This window comes from Schistocerca nitens, chromosome 4, assembly GCF_023898315.1.
Source record: "Schistocerca nitens isolate TAMUIC-IGC-003100 chromosome 4, iqSchNite1.1, whole genome shotgun sequence".
Taxonomy (NCBI): Eukaryota; Metazoa; Arthropoda; class Insecta; order Orthoptera; family Acrididae; genus Schistocerca; species Schistocerca nitens.
Genome location: NC_064617.1, coordinates 338,103,318 through 338,119,018, shown reverse-complemented (window position 1 = coordinate 338,119,018; position 15,701 = coordinate 338,103,318). Strand labels below are relative to the sequence as shown.

General features: G+C 38.9%; 1 protein-coding gene across 1 annotated transcript; it reads left to right on the top strand.

Annotated features, from left to right (window-relative positions):
- The first annotated feature begins 427 nt into the window (after nucleotides 1–427).
- LOC126251351 (nicotinamide riboside kinase 1) lies at nucleotides 428–3,625 on the top strand. Its single transcript, XM_049951722.1, has one exon. It carries the CDS (start codon nucleotides 574–576, stop codon nucleotides 1,219–1,221), a length of 648 nt encoding a protein of 215 aa, XP_049807679.1. The 5' UTR covers nucleotides 428–573; the 3' UTR covers nucleotides 1,222–3,625.
- Nucleotides 3,626–15,701: the final 12,076 nt, after the last annotated feature.

The following is a 15,701-nucleotide window of genomic DNA, read 5'->3' as shown; positions in this document are numbered from 1 at the left end:
GTTTCTGCTTAAGAATACTAACATGGTATCAGTAAAATATAACTAAATTTATGCTTTGTCTTTTACAGATCCTTGAGCGAGCAAGTAAATGCACTAAAGGAGATAAGAATCTGAAAAGTGAAGAGACAACTGTTTTTACAGAGGAAGATTTTAAGAACTTTGAAGAGGAATACATTGATACGTAGATCATTGTGTATAACAACAGTTTAGAATCACTAAAGAAAGATTGTCATCGTATAATCGTAGTTACAGTATTGACTGTTTTCTAATGGGATGTTTTCAGAAAGCAAAAGTATGGCTTTTAACTATTTGATGTCTTGGAAGTCTATAGGCGTGTGTGCTTAACTGTCGAACAATGCGTGACGCTTTACTTGGAAAAATATTCATTTTGTTCAGTAGTTTATTTTACTTTCTTTACACCGTTTGGGTTATAGCTCTACCCTTTGTTGATGATGGACATCCTCTTAGGCTTCTGTTTCCATCTGTTCATTATGCTCTTTTGATCCCTGCTTTCATGGGACTTGGCTTTATTGGAGGACTAATAGTTTTTACTGTATATGCAATTCACCAGCCATGAAAAAGTGGCTTGTAATTGGTGTCTCAGGTGTAACGTGTGGTGGGAAGACAACAGTTGCACGTTCTTTGCATGAAAGCCTTCCAGGTTCATATCTCTTGTGCCAGGATGACTATTTTCTGCCTCCAGATAGCAGCAAGCATACATGGATCCCAACACTGAACCACATAAACTGGGAGATAATGTCAAGTGTTGATATGAACAAAATGTGGGCAGACATTAAAAGAATTACCCAGTTTAATTTCCTGCAGCATTTTAGCCATTGCAAAATACACAAAGAAAAAAGTAGTAATGACCTACCACTGATGAATTTTGAAGCTTTAGCAGGTGAATTACCATTTCATATCGTAATAATTGAAGGATTTTTGGTATTGAATTATCAGCCAATTGTGGAAATTTGTCACTTAAAATATTATTTAACACTCACCAGGGATCAATGCTGGGAAAGAAGGAAAGTTCGTATCTATGATCCCCCTGATGTACCTGGTTATTTTGATGTGTGTGTTTGGCCTGAGTATGAAAAACACAGAGATGAAGTTTTTCAGACTGTTGCTGATGTTCATATTATAGATGGTACAAGAGATGTGAGGCAAGTTGTGTCTAATATATTTCTTGACATAATGAAATATAAGAAAATTACCATGTGAACTATTTGGTTTATCTCTAATTTTCTTGAGATTCATGTAGCAATGAATATTTTATTGTATTCACAAAACTTTCTAAGTCACTGTACAAGAAACTCAAAATTGAGAAAGTATAACATATAACACAAACTATTTCTCAATGTATAGATCCCCAAACAAGATGGAAGTTAAATAAATAAAAACTAGATTATAATGTTGTGTTTTTAGACATCTATGTCAAGACATAGGAATTTTAACAGGATGTTCTTCAAAATAAATAATGAATTTGCACATGGAATCAGATGTCCCTATTTCCCAAATATTTGTTTCCTTTTATAACACTGCAGTCCTTTGATAATATTGCAGCTTCAAAATTCTGTAATTTCATATAAAGAATACAGTAGATAACCCCCTTTCAGTCTTGATGTGCAATATATTGGACATATTGTAATAGCAAATGATTTCATTCACCTTTTACACTCAGCAGCCTATTTATTGGACATCTGTCACTTTTAGTTTCGCAGTTCTTGATGACCTCTGTCGCTGGACTGGTGTACTACATCAGAAAACAGTGAAGATGGTGGACCCATTGCAAAATGCTCCAGGGAAGTCATATTTACATATTAATTACTGCAATAGGCACACTTCCTTGTGCTCGAAAGTGTTTGTTGAGAAAGAGTTATCTGTGAAGATTGAATTTGTGGTAACTTTTGACTGCTTATTTCATATTCTCAAGTACCTACCAGACCCAATGTCCAGCAAGTGGAGCTGCACTGTGAACTGGTTTCTGCAGACTCCTTGTGAAACCATGGCGGATGCATTCAGTGTCTGTGTCAGACACTCGGGGGACAGCCTGACGATTTGCCTTTACACAAACAAATGGTTTCTCGAAATTGTTCATTCCATCATCTAATGCTCTGTGCTGTAGGGAGATCCACACATACCTAGCATGAAAGTCACACTTTACAGTTATTACTGACCCTCACTATGCAAAATGTAGAACACAAAATGATTTCTGTTGTCCCGACACCATTTTTACTAATACTAAAGTGGGAGCACATTGCTGCTACCTAGTGGGAACCATGTAAAACAAGAATTTGCTCTTTTCAACAGTACTTTGGTCATGCACATATCTCAAATAACATAATAGCTACAATTTTTTAAAAATAGGATGATTCTTTTGATACACCCCTTATATTGGTATTTTTGATTTTTTTTTTTTTTTTTTTTTTTTTTTTTTTTTTTTTTTTTTTTAACACAGATTTTGCTTCTGTAGTGATTAGTGACGAGAGACTGTTGCATTGTCCCAAGCTTCCAAACATACACTCTGCCCGCCACTCTCTCATTGACTGCTTAGAACCTGCCACCTGACGTACCCCCTGTTATTCCTGTCATACCTCACAGTGAGCGTCGACAACATTATTGCGAAATATGTAACTACGCCACTGGACCCAATCTAGACTTTTAGCGTATGCTGCAGAAATGTATGCTTTTCTTGACTATTTGTCGAATTTTAAAGTCAGTTTGATTCTGAGTTCAAATTAATTCAGGCAGACTGACGCTTACACATGGTAGATGTTCATAAAAAGTCAAAGTACACAGTATAGATTCCCGTGGTTCGCAGCACGACGAAATTTGCTGCCCTCTCATGGTCCCCTCACCCCCCTCCCCCGATACTCATTGTAGACATCAGCCAACCAGGTGACATTCTTCCCCTTCGAACGCTTCCATAGAGCTGTGCTTGTGGTACATAAATAAAAGATTGCAGATACAATTCAGTCCCGCGTTTGGGTGACGTCTGTTGGAACTACCTCCGCAACATGTCTTTCTACTGTAATTTATCCTTTCCAGTGTAATTTATTCTTGCGATAACAGTTGTGATCAATTTAATGCAATTTATTTTGTCTGTTAGGTATTCAGTTCTGGATTAATTTTCTTTCTCATTTCATCTGAATTTCACCATCTTGTTCTAAAGCTGATTAAAAGCTAGTGACATTTTCCCTGGTATTCTAATGTATAACAGTGATGGAATTTCTCATTTGCAATCCTCTTGGTAAATCATTTGGTACAGAATCAAGTGATGTTCTTTGAAGAACAAGATTTTCGCCTTTGAACGTTACCTTTACTTAGAAACCAGCATAAATGTATACATATATTGTATGAGAGCTTTTATTGCACACCTGTCCAAATAAAACAAAAGTTTGTAAGTTGATAGAATCTAATGCTATTGTCAGTTTTTAAGGAGAGCATTAGGTTGTTGTAATGGCTAAATCATAGTTACTTGCTTCAAATGTCACATGATTGTTCAAGCAAGATCGATAATGTATTGAGCACTTCTGCATATCAGAAACTCTTGAGCCTATTCGAATGAAAGTATTGTTTGCAATACCCTTTGGAATTCTTCAAAATAAATTTGTACGAAACCTCAGTATCCAAAGCTTCATTTGTAAATGTAAGGCAACCCCTGTATTAATCTATTAAACAATGTAAAAACCTTGAATTCAGCAGCCATAGTTTAATATGTGAATATAAGACTACCCGCTTTTTTTTATTTATTTTTTTAATTTTTTAATGATGAATTTGGGAGAAAACCTCGTCTTATCGGGTAAAAATGGTACTTGGCACCATGTTAAGCACATTCTCGAAGAAGACTATTATAGTAAGAAGACAATGGATTATCATGTGTGTGAAATGTTCCAAGCCAGGCAAGGGCACAATGAACTAATTGCCATGATAGGATTGGTGAAATGCAAAGAAATTTCAAAGAAGCTGTTGGTGCAGTGACAAGAAGAGAAAGTTTAAAAAGAGCAGTTAATTGACTTTCTAGATAGTGTGTATTCCATACAATGATTTTATAAAGATAGAGCACACACAGTTGTGAGAAGTCGAATGGTCAGTTGCAGTAGAAATTTCACCATAAGAAGAGAGTGTGGTATTCTGTATGAGCGAAAGGGGAATAGTCCCACAAATGAAACTTGGGTGCGTGAACAAGACGGTAGGACTGTTAAGTGTTATGTGTGTGTGTAATGTGAGAGCAAGTTGCCACTAAATATTGAATGAATAAGCCAGAGGGTCAAGTCTATGTTCTGACAGCCAAGAGTTCACTAATTTTTGGTATCATTGTGCTAACACAGGTGCAGAATGTAAAGTGTGATTAATAGAAGTGACTAATATTGATCCTAGCACTTTCCAAGGGAACTATGGTGGGGAGGGGGGGGGGGGGGCGAGAGAGAGAGAGAGAGAGAGAGAGAGAGAGAGAGAGAGAGAGAGAGAGAGAGAGAGAGATATGACGTTTATAAAGATGCTCCTAGTATAATGTAATGGGTCACAGTACTGAGGGTAAGACACGTAACTTGCTTTAAATGTAAGCAAACATGGGCTACCCCAGGGACTGAAATGAAAGTGCATGGCACACACAGAGGAAATACATAGTGTCCAGTGTCAAGCAAAAATAGGAAAAATCCAGGAAACTAAAAGGGGACAAAGCTGCACAGCCAGGTGTTGTCGCATTAAAGAAGTCCACAGTCCAGACTGTACCACTGAGAATGAAGTGATAGTTATGTATTGTGTTGAAGTGATAGTTATGTATTGTGTAAAATTGAGGAAAAATTGAAATTATTGATAGATGTAGGGGACAGCTATACTTGATAAAGAAAGCAAGTATTCCTGGTAGTTGTAATGTTGGAATAAATGGAGCAGAAAGGTTTTAGCCAAAAGGTTTGTGTTAAGTAGTATAAATGCAGTGGAAATGCACCTAAGTATGAAAGGTGTGGGAAAAATCGCGCAAAAGTTTCATGTTCATGGGTCAGGGTTAGACATTACATGTGATGGGTTGATTGGTAGAGATTTTCCAACTCAGCATAAGGTTAAGTTAAACTATAGACAAAACGTGTTAATACGAGGGCAAGACCTAAACGTAACAGTAGAAGTGAATGTAAAGGTCATGGGTTTGAGGCCAATTATGAGTCTGATGGGGAAGTATGACCACAAGAGGAAAAGAGAATACTGTTAAAAGGGTACACTAATCTCCTGTGAGATAATGGAAGGGAAATGGTTATCCTGAAATTGAACATAGTATGTAGGGTGTACATATCAGAGTAATTATTAAGAACACAGTATAGTTGCACAGTGAGTGCATTGAATGTGTTAGAGGACCCAGTTCATTTACAGAATTTTGCATTAGTGACTGAAGAAATAGAGCATACTTGTGAAAGTATGCAAAGTAGTGAGCAGTAAAGAAGCCTTAGAGAAATCAGCTGTGTCAGTGCATTACAGAAACAATTGAGAATTGATCACTTAAATGCAAAGAGAAATGTGCAGTAGTGGGGTTTGCATGGAATATGGAGATGTATTTCATCCACCAGGTCACATTTGTCATACAAGCCTGTAGTAAAGAATAGGATACCAATAGCACCTGAACATCCAGGAAATGTGGTGAATGCCAGATTGTACTGGACACTGGAAGCATAGAAAGCAGTTTTAAAAGAGCTCATTTGAGCATATGTTTAAAGATAACAAATAGTTTAAAGCAAGAATGGGTGGAATACACCAACTTGTTGGTTCTGAAAAATATGGATACCAGTGGTAAAAAGAAATGGAGAACCATGGACTACAAACAGTTGATATTACTGTACACGATGCAGTTCACTACCAAATATCTCCGATAACTTGGAGCAATTAAAGCAGGCAAAGTACTTCTCAGTGCATCATCTTGCAAGTGTATACCATCAAATATTGCTAGATGAGAAAGACAAAGAATGATATTGACCAATTCAAACTTCCAGCACTATGAATATAAGTGAATGCCAATGGACTTGAAGAGAGCCTAAGATATTTTAAATGGTTAATGAAACTTGCATTGGTGGGGAGGTTTGCATGTCTCAGCGATACAGATAGCCACACTGTAGGTGCAACCACAACAGAGGGGTATCTGTTGAGAGGCCAGACGAACATGTGGTTCGTGAAGAGGGGCAGCAGCCTTTTCAATAGTTGCAAGGGCAACAATCTTGATGATTGATCTGACCTTGTAATATCAGCCAAAACAGCCTTGCTGTGCTGGTACTGTGAATGGCTGAAGGAAAGGGAAACTACAGCTATCATTTTTTCCGGTGGCATGCAGCTGTACTGTATGGTTAAATGATGATGGCATCCTGTTGGGTAAAATGTTTCTGAGGTAAAATAGTCCCTCATTTGGATCTCTGGGTGGGGACTACTCACAAGGGAACCTCCCCATCGCACCCCCCTCAGATTTAGTTATAAGTTGGCACAGTGGATAGGCCTTGAAAAACTGAACACAAATCAATTGAGAAAACAGGAAGAAGTTGTGTGGAACTATGAAAAAAATAACCAAAATATACAAACTGAGTAGTCCATATGTGAGATAAGCAACATCAATGATGCGGTAAGCTACGGTGCGCCGTGGTCCCAGGGATAGCGTGAGCAGCTGCGGAACGAGAGGTCCTAGGTTCAAGTCTTCCCTCGAGTAAAAAGTTTAACTTTTTATTTTCGCAAAGTTATTATCTGTCCATTCGTTCATTGACGTCTCTGTTCACTGTAATAAGTTTAGTGTCTGTGTTTTGTGACCGCACCACAAAACCGTGCGATTAGTAGACGAAAGGACGTGACTCTCCATTGCATTGCATTGCATTTGATTGGAAGGTCGTATGTCAACCGATTCCTCCACAGGAAAACACGTCTGATATATTCTATACGACACTGGTGACGGCATGTGCGTCACATGACAGGAGTATGTTGTCGACCCACCTAACTTGTACACTTGGCGAATGGGTAAAAAGATTCTTTTACCTTGCCCGATTTAGGTTTTCTTGTGGATGTGATAATCACTCTCAAAAAAGTGATGAAAAAATTAGAGTTTGTCACATAAACTGAAAATAAAAAATTAAACTTTTCACTCGGGGGAAGATTTGAACCAAGGACCTCTCGTTCCGCAGCTGCTCACGCTAGCCACGGGACCGTGGCGCTGCGGAGCTCGGTGTATCCTTGATGTTGCTTATCTTACACATGGACTACTCAGTTTGTATATTTTGCTTATTTTTTCATAGTTCCACACAACTTCTTCCTGTTTTCTCGATTGATCCGTGTTCAGTTTCTCAAGGCCTTATCCACTGTGCCAACTTATAACTAAATCTGAGGGGGGTGCGATGAGGAGGTTCCCTTGTCAGGAGGATTTCATTACCAGAAGAAACGTAACTGGTGTTCTGTGGATCGGAATGTGTAATTTCACATACCTTAATCATGCAGGTAGAGTAGAAAATTTAAAGAGGGAAATGGATAGGTTGAAGTTAGATATAGTGGGAGTTGGTGAAGCTCAATGGCAGGAGGAACAGGACTTTGGGTCAGGTGAATACAGGGTGATAAATACAAAATCAAATAATAATATAGGAGTAGGTTTAATAATGAATTTAAAAAAAATTGGAACACATATAAGCTACTATGAACAGCATAGTGAATGCATTATTGTTGCCAAGATAGACATGAAGCCTCCACCTACCACAGTAATCAAAGTTTATGTGCCAACTTAGCTCCACAGATGATGAAGAGATTAAAGAAATGTATGAAAAGAGAAAAGAAATTATTCAGTTAAGGGAGATGAAAATTTTATAGTCATGGGGGACTGGATAGTAGGAAAAGGAAGAGAAGGAAAAATAGTAGGTGAATGTGGACTGAGGGAAAGGAATGAAAGAGGAAGCCACCTGGCAGAATTTTTTTTACAGAGTATAAGTTAATCATAGCTAACACATCATTTAAGAACCATGAAAGAAGATTGTATACATGGAAGAGACTTGGAGACACCAGAAGGTTTCAGACTGATTATGTGAGGTAAGACAGAGATTCCGGAACCAGATTTTAAACTGTTAAGACATTTCCAGGGGCAGATGTGAACCACAATTTATTGGTTATGAATGGTACATTAAAACTGAAGAAACTGCAGAAAGGTAGAAATTTAAGGAGATGGGACCTGGTTAAACTGAAAGAACTAGAGGTTGCAGGGAGTTCCAGTGGGAGCATTAGGGGACGATTGAGAAGAACAGAGGAAATGAATACAGAAGAAGAAGAAGAAGAAGAAGAATGGATAGCTTTGAGAGATGAAATAGTGAAGGCAGCAGACAATCAGGTAGGCAACAACAGAAGGATTAATAGAATTCCTTGGGTAACACAAGAGATATTGAATTTAACTGATGAAAGGAGACAATATAAAAATGAAGTAGATGAATGGGGTATACAAACGTCAAAAAAATGAGACTAACAGGAAGTGCAAAATGGCTAAGCAGGATTAGCTGGACGAGAAATGTAAGGATTTAGAAGCGTGTCTCACTTGGAGAAAGATAGGTGCCTCCTACAGGAAAATTAAGAGAGACCTTTTTAAAGTACCACCTCTCTGAATATCAAGTGCTCATATGGAAAACCATCCTAAACAAAGAAGGGAAAGCAGAAACATGGAAGTAGTATACAGATGGTCTGTACAAGGGAGATGTACTTGAGGGCAATAATATGAAAATGGAAGAGGACATACATGAAAATTGGATATGTGTGAAGAATTTGACACAGTACTGAAAGATCTAAGCCAAAACAAGGTTCTGGAAGTAGACAAAATTCCGTTACAACTACTGGTAGCCTAGGGAGAGCCAGCCATGACAAAACAATTCCATCTGGTGAACAAGATGTATGAGGCAGGCGAAATACCCTCAAATTATACAAAGAATATAATAAGTACAATTACAAAGAAAGCAGATGCTGAGAGGTGTGAAAATTACTGAATGATCAGTTTAATAGGTGATGGTTGAAAAAATACTAATATGAATTCCTTACAGAAGAATGGAAAAACTGGTTGATGCCGACCTTGGGGAAGGTCAGTTTGGATTTTGGAGAAATGTAGGAACACGCGAGACAATACTGACCCTATGACTTCTTGTAGAAGATAGGTCCAGGAAAGGCAAATCTATACTGTAGCCTTTGTAGACTTACAGAAAGCTTTTGACATCGTTGACTGGAATACACTCTTCCAAATTCTAAAGATGGCACGGGTAAAATACAGGCTAGTGAAAGGCTATTTACAATTTGTACAGAAACCAGATGGCCTTTGTAAGAGTTGATGGGCATGAAAGGGAAGCACTGATTGAGAAGGGAATAAGACAGGGTTGTAGCCTGTCCCCAAAGTCCAGCAAGAAGAAATAAAAACTTTGAGGTTTGATGATAACATTGTAATTCTGTCAGAGGACAGCGGGGGACTTGGACGGGCAGCTGAATGAAGGAACAATGTCTTGAAAGCAGGATATAAGGTGAGTATCAACAAAAGCAAAATGATGATAATGGAACGTAGTCAAATTAAATCAGGTGATGGACGCTGAGGAAATTAGATTAGAAAATAACACACTTAAAGTAGATGAGTTTTACTATTTGTGCAGCAAAATAACTGATGATGGTCAAAGTAGGGAGGATATAAAATATATATGCAATGTCAAGAAATGTGTTTTGAAGAGGAGAAACTTGTTAACATCGGGTATAGATTTAAGTGTCAGGAAGTCCTCTCTGATAGTGTTTGTAAGGATTGTAGCCATGCATGGAAATGAAACATGGATGATGAACTGTTTGGACAAGAAGAGAATAGAAGATTTTGAAATGGGGTGCTACAGAAGAATGCTGAAGATTAGATGGGTAGGTCATGTAACTAATGAGGAAGGACTGAATAGAACTGGGGAGAAAAGAAGTTTGTGGCACAACCCGACTAGAAGAAGGGATCGATTGGCAGGGCACATTCTGAGACATCAAGGCATCACCAGTTCAGTACTGGAGGGAAGTGTGGATGTAAAAATTGAAGAGGGAGACCAAGAGATGAATACAGTAAGCAGATTCAGAAGGATGTAGGTTGCAGTACTTACTCGGAGACAGAGGCTCCACAGGATAGAGTAGTGTGGAAAGCTGCATCAAACCAGTCTTCGGATTAAAGATCACAGCAGCAACAACAGTGAACAGACAGCTTTTGAAGTCCTGCAAGATATTTAAAAAACCGAGACAGTATAGTGTGCTATGAAAGAAAATTGCAGAAGTGTAATGGGAAGCTCCAGAAAATTTTTGATAGGTTGCGAGAGCAAAATTTGAAGGTGCAACTGGATAGGTGTAAGTTACTAAGGAAAGAATTGAATATTATAGATTACAGCATTAAGGACATAGGACCCTTGCCGGACATGGCAAAGGTGAAAATGGTGAAGTTCTTCCCTCAGCTGAGAACAAAAAAAGAATTGATAAGATTCTTAGGCTAAGTGTGGCATTACTGAAGATTCTTAGGAAATTTAGCAAAATTGTGAAGTCATTTCACAAACTGTGGAAGAAAAGATGGAATATCAGTGGTGCAAAAGGCAAAAATAATACTTAAGAGAAACTGAAGGACACACTGATCAGTTTGCCACTACTTCAGTATCTAGACTCCGAGAAGTTATTCATAGTGACATCAGATGCGAGTAAAGTTGCATACACATACAGGTCTTTGAAGAAGGCGGAATATAATACCACAGAACAAGAATTGTTGACCATAGTGTATGCAGTAAAGCAGTTTTGACTGTACAGATATGGACTAAAGTGTAAAGTGATAAGAGACCATAAGCATTAAGATGTATCTTTAGTGGGAAGGATCTGAGTTTGATACTCGTGAAGTGGAGACTGAAGCTCAAAGAGTAGGGCAATGGGATAAGTTACAAAGCAAGTGAATTGAATAGTAATTTGGATGCTTTTAGCAGATTGATGCCCAGGGAATATGTACAAACTGAGGGGAAACAGGTGGTCTGCCAAAATAGTGTTGTAAGAACAGAGGAGAGATCTGTAACAAAAGCAAGCGGGGGGGGGGGGGGGGGGGGGAGAGGGAGAGCAATCGCAGGAGTGTGGCAAGTGTACATAATCCCAGAGATAGAAATGGAAGCAAATAGTGAAGAGGATATTAATCTCCAAGGGGAGAGTATAGTAAGAGTGATGCATGATAATCCATAGGGAGGACACCAAGGAATACATAGGACTTTGGAGAGAATAGTCACATAAATAGAGGTGTGGAATGAAGTGTGGCATTGAGGACTATGTACCGAAGTGTCCATCATGTCAAAGAAATAAGTAGTTTTGAGTTTAAACATGACTGCCCTTGAAAATCACTGACACATCTGAGACAGTGTTAGAAAAGTTCTCAATGAATGTCATGAGTGTTTTAGATATATCAAAAATGGTTAAAAATATTTGCTAACTTTTCTGGATAATTTGAATAAATTTACATTAGTAGTGCAGACAGAAAGGCAAGATACAGGCACAATAGCTATTGTGTTTATGGAGCACACACTATTAAGGTATGGGATTTCGTGATCATTAAAAAAGAAAACAAAAAAATCAAAGATTCAAATTTCTTGAGTGATCTTTAAAAAGTAGTGTGTACATTTTTAGAATTAAATGAAAACATATTACAGCTCACCATCTGGAATCTAATGGTGCACTGGAGAAGTCATTGTCACTGGTTGAATATATAAAAATTTTATAACAGGGGGTCAAAGTTCTGGGGAAAAGTGAGCACTATACCACACAGCAGCACAGGCTACACATATTTGTCCTAGTGTACAGTATGGAAGAAAAGTGAATATACCAGGAACATTGCAACAAGTCATCAAAGGTAAGTTACAGTTATGAGTTATATGAGAAAAGATTAAGAGCAAGAAGGCAGGAAGCACAAAGCACATGCGATGGAGTGGGGACGGGGTGGGGAGAGAGAGAGAGAGAGAGAGTTGATAGTAAATAAGAAAACCAGTAAGGAACACTATGATAAGAAACAGAAGTTGGAGGCATTTATAGTGGATGATAAAGTATAGCCCGTCAATGATTCAGTAAAATGAGGCAGGTTCAGGGAGTAAGAATTAGTTAGCTTAGTCACTCCGAACATAATGATCAAGATTAAAAGAAACAAAGGTAAATTCAGATTAAAATAGTACTTTTTATTTCAAGTACAGCACACAGATAGTCACAGCACTATCCACAAGTTCCAATGCAGGACAAAAATGCAAACGGATTTTGAAGTATCTAAAACAGAGAAGTTTTCAAGACTGTATTGTGATAATATAGGGGACGTTGTGCAGCAAGACTTTGAGAATTGTAACAAGTGTAAATTTGGATTCTCTGACTGAATATTTTAAGAGGGCTGAAAGATATTTGAAATTAGCAATGCAGACATATAGGGAGACAGCAAAGGAACTGAATTTAGAATTTAATGAAAATAAAGTGTGCTACCTGCTAGACCAAAATGTGATGCGACATAAAGAGGAAGTTAAAGGGCTACATAACTTGGTATACCAGCTGACAAGAAGGGAGAGAGGAGAGTGTCACTTATTTGAGCAGGTAAATATAATATTATTTTTACGTTAGATGAAGCTGATGCTACATATTATAAGGAACAGACAAAATATATGGAAAGAAATTTCGAAAAAGTTCCAGTAGCAAGAATAACATTGTCTAGAGTAAATAGAATGGTAAGTGCAATAGGAGAAAAAGTCACGAATGTAAAGATTCATTAAGTCATATGTCAGGGAAATGGATACAGGATTTAAGAGTTGTAACAATGTGCAAACTGGTGTTGCAACTGTCAGATGTACACTGCTGTGCAAAACTAAAGGATAACAGTAACTTTAACATGATGTATCACTGCCAGGTAACAGCTGTATGAAACTGGGGGGCTTACATAGAAAGAACTGCTACAATATAGTGCAGAAAGTAATGGAAAGAAATGATCAATTCGACAAACAGAAATGACAATGAAGTCACCATGATTATGGTGGTTCCCTGGACATTATAAAAGGTGGACTGTGGTTCTTAATAGGGTGTGTGATCACCAGGGACAGCAATGTATGATCTGCAACAGTTAAGTTTTATCTTGCATTTTTTGTCAGTTGTTGAATATTTCTTTCAAACATTACTGTATAATCATAATCTAATCAAACTCATCCTTTAACTGACAGTAATTTTTTCGCAGGTTTCAATTTCTGAACATTCAAAATCTGATAAAACACTGCTGACTTCGTAGTTGTGAAGACTTTGTACACACAGTTTATTTTAAACAATGCACTTGAATGGTGCTGATAGGGAGCTTCTTGCATGATTAATTACAAGAGGTACCCATACTATCCCAAAACTTTTGAATGTGTTCTAGATCTTTTAGGATAATTTTGCCAGACAGAGTAACAGAGCAAATATAGGTAGCTGAAACAGTTTCAAACAAAACAGAATACTATAACTTGGACAAAATTATATTGAAGAACTCTCAGTATCTTCTGTCTATACATCAGAAGTATCATTAATAAAAAGGATGAACTAATATGGAAAATGGAAGAACAGATGGAACGGTAGCATACGTTTTATCCTTATCGTAACATCACATGCAAACTGAAATCTGACGTTTATTGAAGGATATAAGGAAATACCACATAAGAGGAAGGGGGGGGGGGGAGGGAAGGGGTGGCTACACAGGATGGTCCAGTTAAGACAGACAACTCCAAGTACATCAAGATATTGTTTTTGCACATGCTGGCCACAAGGTTGGTAAGGAGTTCTTGTGGTAGGTTGCACCATTTCTCCACTAATGTGGGTGACAGCTGCTGGATAGTTTTTGGTGCATGTGGACGTGCTGCAATATGCTTCCCAACACATCTCGCATGTGCTTGATGGGGTTTAAGTCGGGAGAACAGACAGGCCAGCCCAATCACTGAATATCCTCTCATCCCAAGAGCTCGCCTACCTGCATAGTTCTTGATCATGCACCGTCATTCATAAAAATGAAGCCAGGGCCAAATGCACCTGTGGAAAGACACGCATGTGGGTGAAGTGCAGTGTCACAATAGCACTGACTAGTGAATGTGTCATGTTTCAAGATTTGGAGTTCAGTGTGCCCATGCAACTTTATGCCTCCCCACACCGTAATACTTGGAACACCAAAATGATCATCTTCAACAATCCTGGATGTACTCTTATATGGTGAGAGGTGGGAATACACACTGCATCTACAGGGTGTTTCAAAAATGACTGGTATATTTGAAACTGCAATAAAACCTAAACGAGCAGCGATAGAAATACACCGTTTGTTGCAATATGCTTGGGACAACAGTACATTTTCAGGCGGACAAACTTTCGAAATTACAGTAGTTACAATTTTCAACAACAGATGGCGCTGCAAGTGATGTGAAAGATATAGAAGACAACGCAGTCTGTGGGTGCGCCAATCTGTACGTCGTCTTTCTGCTGTAAGCGTGTGCTGTTCACAACGTGCAAGTGTGCTGTAGACAACATGGTTTATTCCTTAGAACAGAGGATTTTTCTGGTGTTGGAATTCCACCGCCTAGAACACAGTGTTGTTGCAACAAGACGAAGTTTTCGACGGAGGTTTAATGTAACCAAAGGACCGAAAAGCGATACAATAAAGGATCTGTTTGAAAAATTTCAACGGACTGGGAACGTGACGGATGAACGTGCTGGAAAGGTAGGGCGACCGTGTACGGCAACCACAGAGGGCAACGCGCAGCTAGTGCAGCAGGTGATCCAACAGCGGCCTCGGGTTTCCGTTCGCCGTGTTGCAGCTGCGGTCCAAATGACGCCAATATCCACGTATCGTCTCATGTGCCAGAGTTTACACCTCTATCCATACAAAATTCAAACGCGGCAACCCCTCAGCGCCGCTACCATTGCTGCACGAGAGACATTCGCTAACGATATAGTGCACAGGATTGATGGCGATATGCATGTGGGCAGCATTTGGTTTACTGACGAAGCTTATTTTTACCTGGACGGCTTCGTCAATAAACAGAACTGGCGCATATGGGGAACCGAAAAGCCCCATGTTGCAGTCCCATCGTCCCTGCATCCTCAAAAAGTACTGGTCTGGGCCGCCAATTCTTCCAAAGGAATCATTGGCCCATTTTTCAGATCCGAAACGATTACTGCATCACGCTATCTGGACATTCTTCGTGAATTTGTGGCGGTACAAACTGCCTTAGACGACACTGCGAACACCTCGTGGTTTATGCAAGATGCTGCCCGGCCACATCGCACGGCCGACGTCTTTAATTTCCTGAATGAATATTTCGATGATCGTGTGATTGCTTTGGGCTATCCGAAACATACAGGAGGCGGCGTGGATTGGCCTCCCTATTCGCCTGACATGAACCCCTGTGACTTCTTTCTGTGGGGACACTTGAAAGACCAGGTGTACCGCCAGAATCCAGAAACAATTGAACAGCTGAAGCAGTACATCTCATCTGCATGTGAAGCCATTCCGCCAGACACATTGTCAAAGGTTTCGGGTAATTTCATTCAGAGACTACGCCATATTATTGCTACGCATGGTGGATATGTGGAAAATATCGTACTATAGAGTTTCCCAGATCACAGCGCCATCTGTTGTTGAAAATTGTAACTACTGTAATTTCGAAAGTTTGTCTGCCTGAAAATGTACTGTTGTCCCAAGCATATTG

Excerpts from the sequence above, each read along its gene's own strand:
- LOC126251351 (XM_049951722.1), top strand. The coding sequence starts at position 574 with ATGAAAAAGTGGCTTGTAATTGGTGTCTCAGGTGTAACGTGTGGTGGG.